Below are 19,814 nucleotides of genomic sequence, written 5' to 3'. Positions count from 1 at the left end.
GCAACTTCTTTGCTGTACTCACATTCCTCTCATTTGGAGTTTTTAAGTTACAATCTGCTCCACACAAAAATGACTTGCAATTGTGAAATGTTGCCCTGACTTGATGTTAGAGCAAAACATTAGGATGGTATAAATTAAAAAGTCATGATCATCATTGCTTTGTTTCTCTTCTTGGAAAGTATTTGACACTATTTAAATATACCCCTATGAAAGTACAAAAAAATATAAATCTTTGACATTGTTCTTCCTTACCTCCCACTCTTTAGCAGCATCTTCAGCAGTAGATTCTTCACTAGTTTCAGGCTCTTCCTTCTTTTTTACCACTATAAACCCAGGTTCCCGAAGAGACTCCCCAGTATCTTCTGCATATATCTCTGGACTCCACTGGATAAAGAAGACATACAAGTGATCTGTCCTAGAGAAGACAAGTAATGATACAGAAAAGAAAAATAAGGTAAGTTTGTGATCTTTCGGGTCATGTCTAATAAAATCAAGTATTTAAGCTTAAAATGAAAATACTTACTATTTCATGCTTTACTACATATTAGAGACACATTTGCAAAAGCTAGTTATTTTTTCTCTGGTTAATTATATGAAGCTGACAGTGGAGGAAATAGAGCAAACAAGTTGGCAATTGATTAGCTATGATCTCATATACAACTCTTTCAACCACCTCAGTCTCATTGGTAACCTCTGCTTAAAATTGAAATGATTTCCAAAACGAAACACCAAGATTTCGTTTAAGTAGAGTTACATAAAGACAAACAAACAAAAATTGGAATAGGATAACATCTGCATGTCTGTTTTCCCCATTGTGGGAGAAGAGCTGAATGCTCCCGAAACGTAACCAAGATTAGAGATATCATGAGATTTGCTATAGATGTGAGGGAACAAGGCTGAAAGGATGCATATACATAGCTAAATCATGAACTACAGACTATTCTAACTGTAGTAATTTAAGTACTTCTTGCACACACACAGACAGATCATTCAGAAAAGAGGACCTGCAATGAATCCACTAGTATTTTTCCATCATGGAAAAGAGATTCAGAGCTCTGGTTACCAAGAATCTGAATACTCCTTAGGTCTCTCTTCAGAGATACTCACTCCAATGAACCTGCATAACGAATCATCATATATGAACTCCACCTCCCCCACTCCATTATTAAATCCTTGCAGAACTGAATACTGAAAGAACAGCAAGAGATACAGTACAGCAAGGTCTCTCAAATAATATTTTTCAGGTGCCTTTGCCCAAATGGATGCTGCACACAGGTATGTAGTAGTAGTCTCTGAACAGGGCCAGTTATTCAAGTCACCCTTGTTAAATGTAAGGTTCCTGGATGACATTGATGAAATGGAAAAAAAAGAGAAAAGACAAATCTTTCTCTGGTAGTGAAAAAAAAAAAAAATGACATTGATGAAATGGAAAAAAAAGAGAAAAGACAAATCTTTCTCTGGTAGTGAGAAAAAAAAATGTAAGTTCTATGACAAAAGTCAAAACAAGAAGGTGCAGGCTCCTCATACACTGAGTGAGGTATCACTTTTAAAAACTCATACAAGTAGGAAAATAAAAAATAAATAAAAATTCTGATTTTAACTTTTTAAGAACTTGGAATTGTGTATAATCATTGCAGTTTTAAAAAGTACATAAAATTGATGCTTAAGGAACATTAAGATACTCCTTCCCAGACTGGTTCATTTTAGCTTAAAAACACTGAAATAATGCACCCTTGTCAGACACCTACTTTCCTCTCTTTATTACAAGTAGGTGACAAAGGCTACTGGATTGACACTAAATTTTTTGACCTATGCACTCCACTATGAGGAAATACTACTTTTGTTTGTACACAAAACCCCACAGAACACATATGGAATGGATAAAGAACTGATAGTAACTCCCCATGCAGTTAAGAGAGACTCTTCACAGATGGAGTAATTTCTAAGGAGATTAGATACAGACTGTAAACTAAAAACTATTTCCTCTGAAATAGGTGATAAACTCTTCTTTATCCTGGAATACTTGCTCTGCTACACTAGAAAATGAACCAAAGAGACAGCAATCATTTTAATCAACTTAAGTAGACATCACTTCCATATGTGTGACATTTATCTGTTTTCAAATTAAATACAATATTAATAGAACAAGCAAATTTGAGTTGACTGTAACTACAAGAGGTCATCTGGCGCAGACAGGATTAACTACAACAGTCACTCTGGCAGACATCTGACTCAGGAATTTGCATCATCACCACCCCTTAAGAGGCAGCAGGGGTGATGTTTAAAAACAGGTTAGTGATGCACTAGTGTAGACTCAATTCTACCTGTCAGATAACTCAAATACTTTGACGTAATTTCAGTCCATCACTCATCTCCATTCACAGTGGACATAAAAAAGACACTACCTGTGTCTCAAAAGAAAAGATGGAAAAGTGACTTGATCATTGTGGGTAGGTATTTATACAAGACAATAGCTGATAGTTTATTTCTTTCCCCCCCACCCCCAGCATGGTTTAGGAGTGGTATTCCCCAATTTTGTGTTTCCACTGAAACCTCCCCAGACCACACACACCACTCACTCACTCACTGCCCCCACCCCCTCCTCCTGTGGCAGGATGAAAGGAATTGGAGGCAAAGAGGTAAGGACCATGGGTTGAGATAAGAACAATTTACTAAGAAACAGCAATAAAGAAAATGAACAGTAACAACTGTATTCATAACATTGTACAAGACAGGCAAATGACTCACACACGACTGCTCATCATGTGGAACCTGGCGGTCACCTGTCAGCACATGGTGCATTGACCTGAGCCAGTGCTGGACCACAGGGCACCCCTACATCCCCTCTGCATGATGTGAGGTGCTACAGAATAACCTCAGGGTACCAATGTGCCCATTCTGACTGCTGAAGTTAAGTCTGTCCTGGCCCACTCCTTATTCTATACCATCTACATCATGCCCAGATCCTAGACCTTCCCAATGCATAAACATATACACACACATACATACATATATATATATATATATACACACACACACACACACACATACACACACACAAGCATGAGCATCACTCCCTTAGGCAATAGCTGTCGCTCCAAAGTGTATGTTGAGTTCATTTAGTCTATGACTGTGGGGTTTAGCTGTCCTAAATGTCTTTTAGGGCAGAAGGGCTGGCATGCTGTCAGGTTGTCACAGGCTGCACCATCTCTTCCCTGATGACCTCAGGCATCATGGGCCCACTGAGTCAGAAATAGTTTACTCTTATGCTGCCAGTCCAGATCCACCAGAGACACTTTAATCTCAGCAGCTCAATCCACCTGTCTGTTGTTGTGATGTCCTTCAGGTTCTACATGATGTGCTTTAAAACCAGCTTCTCTACTCAGGCAGTGATGTCCTGCCACCGTTCAGCAGCCCAGACAGCTTTACCTCTGTGCTGCCAATTGGTCTTTCTCCATTGTTCTAGACACCTCCACAGAGTATTTGCTACCATCCATGAGTCAGTGTAGAGGTAGAATGGCCACTTCTCCCATTCAGCAGTATCTAAAGCCAGCTAGCCATCTTTCAGCTCTGCAACTTGACTTGATTCACCTTGTCCCCCAGCAGTTTCATCGACTTGCCATGTAGGGCTCCATATGGCAGCTTTCCATTTCCAGTGTATCCATACAATACGACAGGAACCATCAGTGAAGAGTATATCACTTTTTGTGACAAGCAACTGATTACATGGTGGGGCATCCTCCACATCCTCTGATGATATTTCAGAATTTTCACCTTCAGGCCAGTTTGTGATGATTTCCAAGATCCCTGAGCAATTGGGATTTTCTATCTGAGCTTGCTGTGTGATCAGTGCAACTTATTCCTCCACATAGCAGCAATGGCATGATGTGTGGAAAGGACATTCCCTTTGAACATCCAGCCCAACACTGGCTGTCAGGGTGCCAGGAGGAGCTGTGCTTCAGTGTCAACCACTTCTGAAGCAGCCTGAACCCCTCCATAAACTGCCAGTATCTCCTTTTCAGTTGAGTGTAGCAGCCTTGGACTCTTTGTATCCCAATTCCAGAACCCCAGGGGCCATCCTCAAGTCTCCCCTGGTGATTTTTGCCAGAGACTCCAGGAAGGGCCATTCTCCCCAGCTGCAGCATAGACCACATTTTTCACATCTTATCCTGTCCAGACTGGCCCAAGGGCTATTGCATGAGCAATCTCCTGTTTAATTTGTTCAAAAGCTTGTTGTTGTTCAGGGCCTCACTTAAAATAATTTTTCTTCCATTTCACTTGGTTGACAGGGCTGACAATCTGATTGTAGTATGGGATATGCATTCTCCAAAAACCAACTGCACCTAAGAAAGTTTGTGTTTCCTTTTTGCTGGTCAGTGGGGAAATAGCTGCTGTTTGTTGACCACATCTCTTGGGATCAGACGACATCCATCTTGCCATTTTATTCCTAAAAACTGAATCTCCTGGGCAGGTTGTTGACCGTACTCTGCTTTATGGCAAAACCATTTTTGAGAAGGATTTGGATTATCCATGACCTTTCTCAAAGACTTTGTCTACTGTGCTGCTCCACATAATGATGTCATCAATGTACTGCAGGTGTTCTGGAGCCTCATCCTTCTCCAGTGCAATCTGGATCAGTCCATGGCAAATAGTGGGGCTATGTTTCCACCCCGGCACAGACGGTTGCCAAGTGTACTGGGATGCCCTTCCAGGTGAAAGCAAACTGTGGCCTGCACTCTGCTTCCAAAGGAATGGAGAGAAACTCATTGGCAGTGTCAATGGTGGCATACTGCTTTGCTGTCTTTGACTCCAGTTCGTACTGAAGTTCCAGCACGTCTGGAACCAGCAGCACTCAAATCTAGCGTGACTTTGTTCAGGCCACGATAGTCTACTGTCAGTCTCCACTCACCACTGGACTTACACGCTGGCCATATTGGAATATTAAAGGGTGACCAAGTCTTGCTGACTACTCCCTGGCTCTCCAGTTCATAAATCATCTTATGGATGGGGATCACAGTCTCGGTTGGTGCAGTATTGCTGATGGTGCACTGCTGTGGTAGCAATTGGGACCTGCTGTTGTTCAACACTCAGCAGTCCCACAGCAGAAGGGTCCTCTGAGAGACCAGGCAAGGTATTCAGTTGTTTAATTTCTTCTGTCTCCACAGCAGCTATCCCAAACGCCTAACGATGCCCTTTTGGGTCCCTGAAATACCCTGTCCTGAGACAGTCTATGCCAAGGATGCACGGGGTCACTGGGCTGGTCACAATGGGGTGGGTTTGCCATTTGTTCCCGGTTAAGCTCTCCTCAGCTTCCAATACAGTCAACTATTGGATGCCCATTACCCCAGAAATACAGACAGATTCTGTCCCACTATAACTTAATGGCAAATCAACTAAAGCCCTAAATTGTTGTGGGTCTGATGTGCCAAGGCCACTGGATTCACACAGTCCAATAGATCCGATTGTCCCTCTCCTACACTTGGCAGGAGGCAGGGCCCCTCTAGTCCTGGCAATGGTATGCCTTGCTCACTGCTTGGAAATATCAACTGGAGGTCCCTTCAAGAGCATCAAGCATATCATCAGCCCTTCCGTTCTGTCTGAAGACTTGCCCACTGGAAACTGGAACAGAATTTATCCTTGACAATTTCTTGCAGTGGCTGTTCTTCCTTTCCGCTCTTGTATCCATGCTGTTAGGGCAGAGGTGGGTTTTACATCCCACTTCATGTCTTCCCCATGGTCACACAGGAAAGACCATAGGGTGCCCTGTGGTGTGTACTCCCTCTCTCAAGCAGGGGGACACTTGCTCCTAATAGCAGAGACTCTTGTCTGCACTAAGTCATGGGACATATCCTTAAGTTGCTGGTGGTCTTCTTTGAATTGCTGGAAGTCCTTAGTCAGTTTCTTCACAGCTGAGACACAGGCCTGTAGGGAGGAAGGAGAGACATCTTCTTCATATTGCCTTAGCTGGATATCAGATCATCTCTATGTTCTGCTTTCCATGCCATCACTGCCAATGAGTTAGCGTACGTCGATGGTGCACTCTGTAGAAACTTCTGCACACGACGGGTACACAGGACACCATGTGAATTTCTAGGGGCCTCCTCTATACTCCTCTACCCTATAGAGCACCTCCAACACAGCTGATTCTCTTAGGTACTGGATGTCTTTTTCTATGTTGTTCCACTTACCTAAGTGACCTGATAGATCACCCTTGAAAACATATCTTCCCCTCACACCTGACAGGAGTAATATCCTGACAAAGTCTGTCTCTTTCCTAATCTCCCCGTCAATGCCTGCATCCCAGGACAGGGATCCCAGCTCCTTGGCTTCACTGCCCTCTTATTTCCAACTGTGGGCCCCTTTACCAAAGCATCAGAGCAGCCAAGTCACGATGCGCTCTCCTTGCTAGGGATGCGCTCTCCTTGGGGATAGGGCTGGGGTGATTAGCATGAATTCTGTCACTCCTCCGGTCCTGAAGGCCCTACTTCTTCATCCCTCACTATGCAAACTGATTTTTTTTTTTTTTTACAAGGGCCCTGAATTTTCTCAGGAGTGAACTCCCAAACCACTGGAGGAGAGAAGTACTCCAAATACTGGCCCATATTCTCCCACCTTCCATGCCACTCATGACTATCCACCCTTGGGGTAGATCACTGAGTCATTCAGACTTTCCTAAAAATGTTTTTCATCACACTAAGTAAGGTCCACACTACATTCAGGAGACCTAGCAGACCAAGATCATACTTTCTTAACATCCAAAGCAAATTCAAAATTCTCAAGAGCTGTTGTAAAAAGCCTGAAGGAGGAAAAGGGGGTGAAAACCTGGGGAAAATTATCCTCCCCCACCCTTCCCATGGACTTGGCATGAATACCAATGAATGTCCAGAGGTGGCGCCCAAGGTAAGAGCAGGAGGGCAACACTGAATACACAGACCAAATTACCCTCATTGCACTTGATGTTATCATGTATGTCAAATGCTGATATCACACAGTACAGCAACAAAACAATTCTGATCTCCTTCCCTGCTCTGAAATAAAGCATCACAAGGAGCACATAGTGCATATACGGGAGTACATACAGGATGAGGTGTCACAACCACGTGAACAGAGAAAGCAATACTGTGACCAGTGGCTCTGGACCTCATACAGCAAATTAATTTCCAACTGACGCTGGTGAAATCTGTTAGTATCTCAGCCCTTTGAGCCCCATGCTAGGCACCAAATAAAGCTGTTGTGGTTTAGGAGTAGTATTCCCCAATTTAGTGTTTCCATTGAAAGCCCCTAGACCACATGCCACTCACTCACTGCCCCACCCTCTTCTGCTGCATGAGGATGGAGGCAATTTGAGGCACAAAAGGTAAAGAACATGGGTTGAGATAAGAATAACCTACTAAGAAACAGCAATGAAGTCTTGAGCAACCTGATCTAGTGAGGCAGTGTCCCTGCCCACAGCAGGTTGGGATGGGACTGGACGATCTGTAAGGTCCATTCCAACCCCTGAATTCTATGATTCTATGATAAGAAAATTAACAGTAACAACTAATAACAGAGTGTACAAGACAGGGGAACGACTCCCATGCGATCGCTCACCATGTGGAACCCAACATTGTCTGGCCGCACACACCAGGCTTGACCAAACCAGTGCCAGAACAAAGGGTACTCCCAGCCCCTCTGTATGATGTGAGGTGGCATAGAATAACCCCAGGGTCCTAGTGTGGTCTTCCTGACTGCTGCAAAATTTAACCCTGTCATGGCTGGCACCAAGACACCCCCCACCCTTTGACAAGCATGTAATACCCTACAAATTGAACATAAGTCACAGTTTCCTAGTCGTAAAGATCCTTTCAGAATGCAAGACTGTACCAGTGAGTGAGTGTCAGGGACTGGAGGAAAGGTTGCCGTCTCAAAACAACCAGATGGGAAAGCAGTGAGGGGAAACTGGGCAAGTTCTACATAGGTGGGGCAGCATACTGCACTTCCCCCACCCCCCTGAGCCTTAGAAGGTAACGGCCAGTCTGCACCGGAATGGTGGTGGTTGACCACATGGTCTTGGCTGCATGTCCCGAGACATGCTGAAGCACCCTGGCTCTACCCAAAACACAGGCACAAGTGTGACCTCATGGTGGGGAGGGTCCCAGGTGAAGGGAACAGATCAAAGGATGGCAAGACGTGTCCCATGTGGAGCACTCCATTACCCTGGATTCAAAGCTGCTGAGACCACACTGGATCCACAGGTGGTGACCATCTACCTCTCTCTCATCTATTTCTCTCTTATTTTGCCCTTCTCAATATGTAAGCTGCAAGCCACACTGAGCAGTATTACTAAGTGCCATAATCAGTGCCTGGCTAAGGGCTTTGTTCTCTAAGGTGTGCTGGGTTAAAAGTTTGCAGTGGTTGAATGCTATGAAGTTTACTGATTTGCCTTTTGCCAAGTCTCTTATCCCACACGAAGGACCCAAAGCTTACAAGTGAAAATTATTTCTTGTAAAACCTTCTGAGTACTGCATTATTTCTCCCATGCACCGCCCAGAATAAGTCAAAATTACCCTCCCCTAATCCACCAAGCAGACTGGGGCATTACAGTGAGTAGGGACATCTCATGTCTTTGAATGACTGCAACAAATTTAGATATTGTTCCAGTAGCTATGTTTAAGTTGCTTCCTAGAAACGCTCCATAGATAAAAGATAAGACAAAGAAGTAGAGAGAAGATTTCTAAAGTTTCCAAATGGGAAGCACAGATAATGACAATAAAAACTTTGTTACAGAACTCACTTCCCCCACCAGACAGCACTTCCTTGAACCTTTCTTTCATTATTTACTAGCTACAAACAAAAGCTTGAATAATACCATGAGAAACTACTGGCTGAACGAGAAGTAACTCAAGTAAATCAGTGAAACTTCAGTACAGTAACAAGATATTCCAGGGGTAAATACAAGTCAATCAACAATATACTCAGATGGTGACCTTTTTAGCATTGCTTTATAGACACAGGCACTGAAAAATTCTGAATGGTGCAGAAAAAAACCCAAAAAGCTCAAAGACCTCTTGGAAAAATGTTGATTTTTACAGTCTACCTCCTTACCTTTCTTGTGGAACAGCAAACCAGTACTCATGTTTTTTGTCCCTCTGTGCATACTGTTGCATTGTTGCACTTGCTTGAGATACAAATGTTTTTCTCATGGGTTTTCCAATCCTGAGAAGCAGAAACTTGTGAGACCGATGTCTTCTTTTTTCTTTTGTAACACAAGAACCTATTAGTAAAGAAAAAGTAAGATATCCACAATGCACAGAAGAGCTTAGTGAAATCATTAGCTAATTTTGTATTAGGCAATAGAGGTATATAGGGCATTTATATAAATAAGTAATGGAAGATGGGGTAACACAGGCAGTAAAAATTACCTGCTTTTTTGTTATGTAAATTGCATCAGCAGAATTAACTTCAGAGTACAACAGATTAAATAATTCTAACATTCATTTCTGCTTCCAACTGCAGATCACATTATGATACTATTTCATCCATGCTTCAAAGTATTCAGTGGGTATTCTCAATGCATAACCCCAACACTGACCCAGACAACCCTCCCACTAACTAAACAGATATCCCACATGCATGCAAAAGATACAGCACTAAGTAAGGACTTTGGCATGATTCACCTATGTCAAAGATGTTCATTAGTTAGTTTTCATTTCAAAGAGAAAAATTCTGGCACTGCTTACATAGGAGTGAGATGAATTTCAATTTGTTAGTTATATCAAACAACTCAAAGGTATGAATACCACCTCAGGCTGAAGTATAGTAGCATATTTAATTGAACTAATGGATTTATATGATTACCCTCAAGGTCTGTATTGCCAAGTCAGCACAAGGTAAAGGAAGAAGCCTCCTTAAAATTGTTTCTTTACTAGGTTAATTGCCCAGATCCTCCAGCCAGAAGAGACTTTTTTAAAGCAAGGAAGGAAAACGCAAATTTAAGAGTTCCTATGATCAGCTATGACAACAAAGGCTTTATTTACCTCTGGTGTTACATGTACATACAGATATGTTCCAGTTTTCTAGGACACCCATCTTTTCTTTACAGCTGAAGTTCTCCTTCAGTGTCTGTGCAGACCACAGATACACTAAGCACAGAAAACATCACCTTCTTGATCTATAAACACCTCTACTGTATGTTTTCTCAATCAGACTGTCACTATGAAGTTTAGAATTGTACTGTTCCCATGAAAGAATAATTTTTTCTGGTAACTACTTAAATGTGTGCCTCCTAATTTTCAGTCAACGTTTTAGAATTATACTTGCAGTACACAGTATGGTAAATTAGTCATGCCATGCATTATTTGGAAGTACTTATAAAACCTTAAGCTCAAAAGCAAATTGTTAAATTGAAAAAGAAACACTAAAAAAAACCCCCAAAAATAAACAAAAAAACCCAGTTTCACAGGACTGGCACATGAACTTTGTGGCACTGTTAGATAAGTACTCTTAAGATGATCTGATATTTGGGATTTTGGTCCTTCAGAGGCAGCAGTCTACAACTTCTGAGTTTAGATAAGTGGGATTATAGTTCCAGTTAGCAGACAGAAGGAAAAGAAACAATTAAGCTCTGCTTCTAAGTCTCAAAAGGATTATTTAAGATGTTCTTTTTCAGTGTGTTCTCCAACATCTTCTTGTACATTTGACAGAGAATTAATGAGAAAATGTATCAGCAATGGCTATTGTGTGCCTCATGCTTCTTTTCTTTTCCCTTTTAATATCTGCCAATATTCAGCTAACTAAGCAGCAAACAGACATGTCACCATTAATATTTCAGCTTGTTCATATGCACACAGAACTGCAGACCAATACATTACCTCCAAAGTATCAACTACAGCTATCTTTATTTCAGTTAACATAAGTCTGTAAAAATAGTAGAGTGTAACAGTCCTGAGTAATAAAAAAAAAAATTAATAACAAAGGAGAACCTTTTAGTTACTCTAGTCTACTCATAGTTATCTATTTTCATTGCATCACCTCTTCAACATTCAGAACAAAGAGATCATCAATTCCAGACTCAGAAACATTTGACCTCTGTGAAGATCAAGAAATGATAGTCCCCCAAAACCTAAATGCTCAAAACTCCCACAAAAGAAAAAAAAAAATTCAAGTAAGCCCTTGCTGTATGTGAGAGGCAAAAAAGACTATCTAGGTACCTTAATGATCCAAAACTCACAGTATGACTACTTCAGAGTTTTATTCTGAGACAGGATACTTGAAAGTGTTTACAGTATTTCAAAGTTTTAATGACCTAGTGTGTTAGTGATCTACTGTTAGTAGATCTGTCATACTTATCATGTCTGTCATATGTATTTAGGCAACATCTTCAATGGCTTTCAAGAGCTAAACAGTAGATCTACGCTTTTACCTTGGTCCAATGTAAACGTGCCTGTAGACAAAGCCTGTAAAAGCTTCACCAAATCTATCCAGATTGAGAACTATTTATTCATCATTTACTGGGTTTATTCGCACTTGGCTAATATAATAATGCAAAAACAATAAACATAATGAAGTTGGACTAAAGCAATTGGTACAAATCTCCAGAAAGGAACCCTTGCTTGTAAAAATGATTTTCTTTTACCCCCTCAACCTTAAGTGAGGCTGGACCACCATGTGCAGAAGGTTTCTAGCCAGCACTCTTGGGCTGCAGACATATGTATATGTGACCTCTGAATGTTCAGATCACAATGGATGAAAAAATCTGCAATCACTCGATACAATCTCCTAGAAAACTCAATAAAACTAAAACATCTAATGCAACTGAATTTCAAACAATACTCAGTTTTAAGGAGGAAAAAAAAAAGCAGCAATTGTGGCAAAGAACACTTCATACCTGCATTTTTTTATAAAAGTCACAACCAGCAACTACTGCTAGCTGATGTATTTGCTGGAGGATTACTTCTAATATTTAAGGCATAAAAGCTAAAATGTATCACAGAATGATGCAACTATTCATCTGCTTCAAATTTCAAAACTCAGTTACTTCCTGAACAGGAAAAGGCAAAAAAAACTCAAATGAAACAAACCAACCACAAAAAAAACAACTCACTCCCAAAACACCCAATAAAAAAAACTATCAGATTCTGAAGTGCAAGATGAATTTCTGTCAGCCGAAGAACAGACCTCTTTAAAATTATTTCAACTTTTAATAATTAACATAAAGAATTTGACCTTCAAACGCACTTCACATCTCTATAATGCCTGTCACACAAATAGATTTTACTAGCCCCCAAAATAGTGCACAATTAAATCAACTGTTTATCTCCTTTACTAAGATGGTAAGGCATCAGCAAGCAAGCTATGATTTTTTTTTTTAAAAGCAAAGTCAAATACACACAGAAGCATATTTAGGTTGCTTAAAAGCACATCATTTTTCTATATGAGAAACATCAACAGATTTTCAATATAACTTCCAACTAATTAACCAAGGGCCTGATCTTTGCAGAATAAAGGGACTCAAGAAATAAAACCTAGTTGTTTCCCTTATACATAGCATTAGTTTCTTAGCATCTAACTGTTTTTTCTCCTGAGAAATGCCTTTTGGATGCTCAACCTTGTTCCAGTCAGCATGAAACTATGACAAAATGCAAGTGAAACAAAATTCTCAAAGTATCAAACCCAGTGTTAAGACTCCAGTGTTTGCTGCTCATACCACAAACTTTAACCGCAAGGTAGACGTGTTATAAATAACAAAAATCACTCCCTGAAATTCATTCACAGACATGTACACTGGGATCAACATTTTAATGACAGCTAGCTAATTACTAAAGTTATTGTGACTGTGAGCTGTATAGTGACCAATGCATCATGGACCTAATTTTACAGGCTCATTTAAATCTCCCCAACAAAGACCCTGTGATTTAATAGGACCATAAATATCAATTCAATGAGAAAAAATTACAATAACAAAGATATACATGTTCTCAATTTTCTGAGCAATATTTTACCCACAAGTTTATGTAAAGTATAACTTTGGCATGTCCTCAAGCCAATGAGAAATACAACCCATCTATGGGGAGATGCATTAACCAGAATGAAAAAAACCTCAAAACTTCTAATGAACTACAGAGCTATACATAGTAAATCCCATGGCTAATGCTGTATCCACAAATATTGACTGACTCACCTTCTAACTGCCCATCTCCTGCAGATACCATTTTCTGACTAATTTCTTTTTGTGAATCCTGTTGCAAGTTTTCTCTTTGTTGTTTTATTTGTTGCATAGTGTGGGTCTTCCAGAGCTTGCGGAGTTCTTCAACTTCTGAGTCTTGAGCTTGCTCTCCCACAACTTCTCCTTTGCTGTCTGTCTCTTTCATTTGAGAGTCTGTGGTATCTTCACAACGTGGACATTCCTCTTGCAGCTCATTATCTGGTTCTTTTACCTGGGAGGAATCCTGTTCCTTGCCCACTTCTGCCTCTTTGCCATGCTCTTCACCACCCTGTGATCTTTGCAAAGACTGCTGGAGGACATCAGCAGTATTTTCACTAGGTTTTTGTCCCCCCTTTGCAAACACTTTAGCCCTTTCTGAACTTAAGTGGGTACCCAACTGTTTAACACTTAGAACCATTTCGGCACTGGGCTTTAAGTCACTGGCAGCTTCATTTGAGTCTGAAACGACTGTTAAACATTCAGCACTAGTCTGGTTTACTGTTTGGACAGATTCTGATGATGCTCCAGAAGATTTATCTTGTCGAAGCTCATCTGAGGAAACAAGCTCCTCACGTATTGGAGAGAGTTCTGATTCTGTGAATACATCTTCTGAAAGAGACTCCTCTGTGCTCCTCGGGGCAGTACTAGCGCTGTCATTGCCTGTATCCCGAATCCTGGAATCTGTTTCATCTGTATTGCTCTTTGCAGCTTTCTTGGAATGGCAAAGTTCCCTTACAGACAGATGTTCTACATCTCTGTTGGGCAAATAAGAATGTTGTTACAACAGGCACCTTTCATATTTAGCTCTTTTCTTTCCTAAGTTTTGTTTAAGATTTTAAAAACAATCTAACTCCCTAAATAACAACTTAATACAGAGCATTAGTAATAAACAAGCATAAAATACAATGGTGTAATGGTAAACATGGCAGACCTTTTGTCAGCATGACACAGCTAGGCCTTCCCAAGCTATGACACTAATTTCACAAGGAGAAGCTCTCATATGAAACCAGCAAGATTATACTTACACTTTAAGAGCCTCAAACAAAATAAAAAAACTGAAGTACAGCCAATAAAAAGCTACATACAACTATAATCTCTAAACATAAAAATCATCCACAGTCTTAAGTTTTGTCAACCAAGGAGGCCAGTACCTTGTGATGAAGTTGTCACCTAGCTCACAGGTAAGAAGTGTGTGGCAGAAATCATCTGGTCTGATTTAGACAGTTATGTCTAACTTAACTATCTAAGCCAATCAATGCAGAACAACAGGAACAATCAATGTAGATCTTATTATTCTGCCCATGGGAAATACCCAAAACAGTGACTAGTGTCTTCAGCAGGCACCTAACTTTGAGGATACCACTGTTTGGCAAAATAAATCCCAAAGTACTTGGTACAACTGAAGATACTGATAAATAGTGTAGGAAAAAAGCAAGCATAAAAAACCCAACTTATTTTCCCAGAGGAAAAATCTGCCTTTCAAAGTAAGCTAACCAGAAATCCTATGAGTTTTAGAAGAAGAGGACTATAAAGGTACTGAGAATGTGTTCAGCTGTATCTACAGAATTTAAGCTTTTCCCCGTTGTCGAAAAACCGTGAGCAGTACACATCCTTCATAGAAATATTTCTCACATTTAAACACACGACTAGAGTTCCCAATGACGACTTCCTTGCTATCACGAGCACATCATCTCTTCCATTACCTAGTGTTAAATGCTCTTAAGAAGTTTGTACATTAATCTCCTGTCTTGAAGGAGAATAAATTTGCTTCACAGTTCTACAAAAGTAATTCAGTTAGGTCATGTTACTGACATGCTGCTAAAATTCAGGATGTTTGCAAATGGTATGTACCCTCTTATGTAAGTGCTAACATGAAGCTCATATTAACCTTCTGCTGATTCTAGTAATTTTGCTTACAAAGCACGTAGCTTAGACTTTAGAATTTATTACATATTATACTGGGCCATTTCCTTAATTTTTCAGGATTTTTCTGGTAACAGGTGCTCTCATACAAGCACAACCTAAGATTTATGATGTCTAAAACATCTGTATATTGTCAGGTACATTTTTCTTCATCCAGCTTCAGCATAGATTGTGACATACATAGAAACCACACAACATGACACTGCAGTTTTAAGAACCAAAGAATCCATCGGGTTTGCAATCATTCCCCACATCAGCAGAATACTGAAAATAAAGCCTGTTTTTCCAAGTTTAAGCAGGTTCAACAGTTGGCTAAACTGGGAGAAGGGAAGAAGGTTAATTATAACACTAGAATATTTAGAAGAAGAAAAGATAGGGAGAAAACATTATTTAAGTCTCAAATTCCTCAAGACACACAGGTCTTGTCAGATCTAGCTGTAGCTGCTGGGACTTCTGCTTACAGACTTCAGAAATCTGAATTTTCTTTTCCCAAAAATTTACATATATACCTCAAATTTTTATGAGGGTTAAGACACAAAAATGTTGGGACTGTTGAAAATGCTACAGGTTAAGTGTTCCACCTAACAGTTTATAAAGCTTACAAGAAAGGTAAACCAAATTCGGCATACAGGGCTCTGAACACACTGTATGACCATGTATTAACATACATTTTTATTCCATATACATATTATAAACGAAACAGAAACCACGTGCTACAGGAGCACAAAAATCAGAGCATGGAAGCTAAATTTTTAAGTTGTCACTAAGTCATTAACTAACCAAACATGGCAGAAAAAAATTACTTACTTTGCAACTGCAATATTATGATTCAAACAGGCTAAAAAGAGTCATCTTTTTCTCATAATCTTGTTACTTGCACTAGACATCAACTGAAGCAGGAACTGTGCGCAGCTTTTAAAAACTTTTTAAAGCAAACCATGCTGGAGCAATCATCATTCTACATCACGTGTCCCAAAGGTACTGCTGCAGCAATGTGTACTTCAGTTGCTTTCACATGACACATGACTTCAGGCAGCAAACAAGACCATGCCAAGGTACCAGCTCGCTGCCAGGTCCATGCTGAAACTGAGCTTAAAAATGGCTTAAAAGAGCTTAAAAACTACTTCTGTGTGTCCAGACATTTAAGATTATCAACAAAGATATGTTTAGTGTAAGAACTATGAAAGTGTGTTTGTCAAAATTAATGAGTATCTTTATATCTTACTTAAAATAGCTGCATTTTCAAGAGTTACACATCAGGCCAACAGCTTTACAATCTCATACATCTAGACAGCCCTATCTTGGTTAAAGGAGTTCACTTCCCTGCAGTTAGACAGACAAGGTCATCTGCAAATATTTCTGTTTTATGGGCTGCAACAGGTAAAGGTGGCATGATTTATTTTTTTTAGCCTTTTTTGTTTTATTATAGATTTTATCCTATTTCTGAAGATGCTATAAAAATTAGGCAATAGACAGAATGGCACAAAGACTTCTCATAATGTTGTTTAAAGCTGGTTTTAAATGATTGCCACACTAAGCACCAGTGATTAAAGCTCATCAATCCAAATTCATCGTTTATGCCAGCAAGGCTACACCTGAAGGTAAATACACAGTCACTTCCATAGTCAAAAAGGGAAAAAAAATATACTCCTAGTCCCATGAAAATATACAGAAATCTCAGAAAATGAGTCTTACAACCACTTGTCAGAGCAACAAGTTTGAGAATCAAGTGAAAAATGGTAAACAATATCGGTTTACACCTGAAGCTGTTTAAATTGTACTTCTCTATTTCACACACCAGTTTTTAAATCATTGAAGAATCAAATGCATCTGTTACTGTTTTCATAGCAGGGAAAGGGCAGAAGCAGTAGTGTGGTACCTCTTGTTATCCAGTGATCTTTAGAAGAGACTATTGGAGGAAATTAGAATCCAGGTATATGAAAGAGGATTTATTCTGTCTCATATATAGAATGTGAGAACTTAAAGTAAAGCAAGCTTCCTACAGGGTCTTCCTAAGCCACTTTTGATGATGTTCTTAACAAAGAAGGAAAATGCTGGATTGCTAGTTTTGTATGGTCAACAATATGGCTACAGTGGATATTTACTCAAAGCTTTACAAATACTATTCTATCTTACATGCTTAATGACTCCTTAATTTTGCTGTCCACAATTTCCTTATACAGAGCAGCTGACATCACTTCTTCCATTGGGCACATGATGCCATACTCTTCACAGCCGTTCTCTTGGACCAGAGGATCCATTTTATGAGGATCAAACATTATATTATTTGGCGTCACTAGCAGCACACCATTGACCGTACCCTAAAATGAGAGGGAAAAGAAGTGGTAATTTTTTTCCTTCATGCTTCAGCTTATTCTTCATTTTTTTTGTAGGAAAAAATGTGATTTCTATTTTTTTAAAGCAGCTTTGTCTATATTTAAGCAACTTGATACAGTTTCTTGTGTCTTGCAGCCACCTAGAATCACAACTCTTTCCTGGGAAGTAAATTAATGCCACCTATTTTCTGAAGAAAAAACAGTTTTGTTCCTCACAACTACTTAGTATCTGGAATTAGTAAAATAAGAGAAGCCCTTGCACCCTAAAGGATACACTAGACAGTTCCTCTGAAGTCAAGGGACATCTTTTCCAGATAACCACAGGGCTTAACTGCTAGGTTTCAAGGAATTTCAAGTATTGTCTAAATCCTTTAACTCTTCTTCCTTTCTACTATTTAATTAAAGAACAGAAAAAAGGGAGAACTTCAAGAACTGTCATTTATCTGAACTTTCTTTACAAAAAGTAGCAAAGTAGTCAATACAAGTTATTCTAACTTAATTGGCCTATAGACTGACTGTACAAATACATTTATAGAATGGAACTAATAAAAAATACTAAAGATTTTTCAAGAAGCAACTTTGGATGGATTTAATCAATTATACTGCTGCAGTACACGAATAGGGACAGATTTTAAACTTTGAGTATGAAAAATTTTAAAGTTGATCTTCATACTATGAAGTGTAGGTTCTTATATAATACAGGTGTAAAAAGAAAGTGAATTACAGTGTGTTGAACTTCTTTTAAACAAAAGCATTAGAAACACATGCAAACACAAATGCCAGTTGCCTGCTACAGAAATGCACTTAACTGTTAGGACAGTAGCGTGAGCCAAGACTGAACTGGAAGATAACAAGCTTTAAGCAGAATGACAGTGATCCTTCGGTTACAGATCTTGAATCCTAATGACTTTACAAATACAGAGAGACATGCAAAACTTTTGTGCAAGAATCAAAACAGTCTCCTCATGTGCTGTTGAAGCTTATCAGGAATTGAATACCTATTCAGCTTACTGATAAAACACTCAGTGATTACAAACATTGTGTACTGGGGGGATTGTTTGGTTTCAGCTTTGTTTCAAGACATCTCAGTGCAGCATCAAGTACAGCTACAATCTTTCCCAACTCCAGCAATTTTTTCCCAGGTGATGGTAGATGACATTCATAGTAGAAAAACAAAGATGCCATGTAGTAAGCAGAAAAATGCAAGTTATTAAAAAAAAAAAAAAGCCCCACAAACCCCACCCAAAAATACTATTAGAATCTACAACAATGAGCAATGGTATCCCTAGAATGGAAAAATGAAAACAGTCTCAAAAGGAGCTCAAGCAACTGTACTCTAAGTCCTCTGTTGTTCAGTGCCTAGTCAGGTTTTATATGTATCTTCTACAGAACAACACATATGCTAAATGCTTACAAGTCAGCAGAACATATTTACATAATTTTAAGGTGTTTAAGATACTGAAACACAACTGTCACTGGCATTTCTTTCCCAGCACTGTGGAAATAGCTTTTCAAGGTGCAAAAAGGAACCCCAAGAGGATGACTGTCAAAAGGAGTCACATTTTGTTATATCCACTGTAGTCTAGGAAACAAATTTACCATGACTGCAAGAGTCAATGGTCTACACAGAAGAACTGCTTCTCTTTAAACAAATACTACTTCTGTAAATTCAGTATATAATTTTTTTTAAAAGGCAGCAGATTTTCTAAATCTGAGCTCTTTCATCAATGCCCACACATGGAAATGGAATTTTATTAATATTCTCTAGATCTGACCCAGAAAATTCAACGTCATAGTCTTGATGGCACTTGAATTAGGCAATCACTGCAGGTCCCTACCAACCAAAGTATTTTACTCTTTCACTGCCCACATATTGCATGTGGATCTTAGAACAGTCAGGCTGAAAAGAAAATAGTAATGCTGCATGACTGCACTATCTGAAGGATTTAAATGTTCAACACCAACTTCCAAAATTATGTACTACTCAGAAGAAGCAACGAGTAATCAAGTTCATTAGAGAGCTCTTCATTTCCAGGATATTTTGTTTTCATTTGCTCCCCATCTGATGAGTCTTCCTTGATAAGTACATAGGAAATGCTAAAGCCTTAGAGGCAATAACGAGATTATACTATTCTATCAAGTGAGCTGTCACAACTGAACTACCACCCATGTCAACAAGCTCCAATGCTTTATATGTGCTTTCAGAAGCAAGTTATAAGACTGCTTCCACTGGCAGTCCAGGCCAAAAATTGACTAAAGAATGAAAGTTTCGTATGTTCTACATTGCTATCTGAACACTAATGATTCACAACATCAGAATATGAACTAGTTGCACATCATTTACTCATTTCAGTTGTCTTGCTTCAGACTCA

The 19,814-nt window shown here is 39.4% G+C and overlaps 1 protein-coding gene across 1 annotated transcript in view; it reads right to left on the bottom strand.

Annotated features, from left to right (window-relative positions):
* Nucleotides 1–252: 252 nt before the first annotated feature.
* The window catches only part of LOC103805155 (oxidation resistance protein 1-like), a gene marked incomplete at its 3' end in the record, with an annotated part of 39,293 nt that continues 19,731 nt past the window's right edge, over nucleotides 253–19,814 (bottom strand). Inside the window, exons 5-8 of the mRNA XM_009077791.1 lie at nucleotides 17,243–17,427; nucleotides 13,160–13,938; nucleotides 9,085–9,253; nucleotides 253–415 (exon numbers count right to left, since the gene is read on the bottom strand). Of these exons, the coding sequence (XP_009076039.1) occupies nucleotides 253–415; nucleotides 9,085–9,253; nucleotides 13,160–13,938; nucleotides 17,243–17,427 (1,296 nt within the window). The remainder of the gene's footprint in view (nucleotides 416–9,084; nucleotides 9,254–13,159; nucleotides 13,939–17,242; nucleotides 17,428–19,814) is intronic.

Source organism: Acanthisitta chloris, unplaced genomic scaffold (genome assembly GCF_000695815.1).
Source record: "Acanthisitta chloris isolate BGI_N310 unplaced genomic scaffold, ASM69581v1 scaffold2637, whole genome shotgun sequence".
Classification (NCBI taxonomy): Eukaryota; Metazoa; Chordata; class Aves; order Passeriformes; family Acanthisittidae; genus Acanthisitta; species Acanthisitta chloris.
The sequence above is the reverse complement of the archived record's forward strand: the minus strand, read 5'-3'. Positions and strand labels throughout refer to the sequence as shown.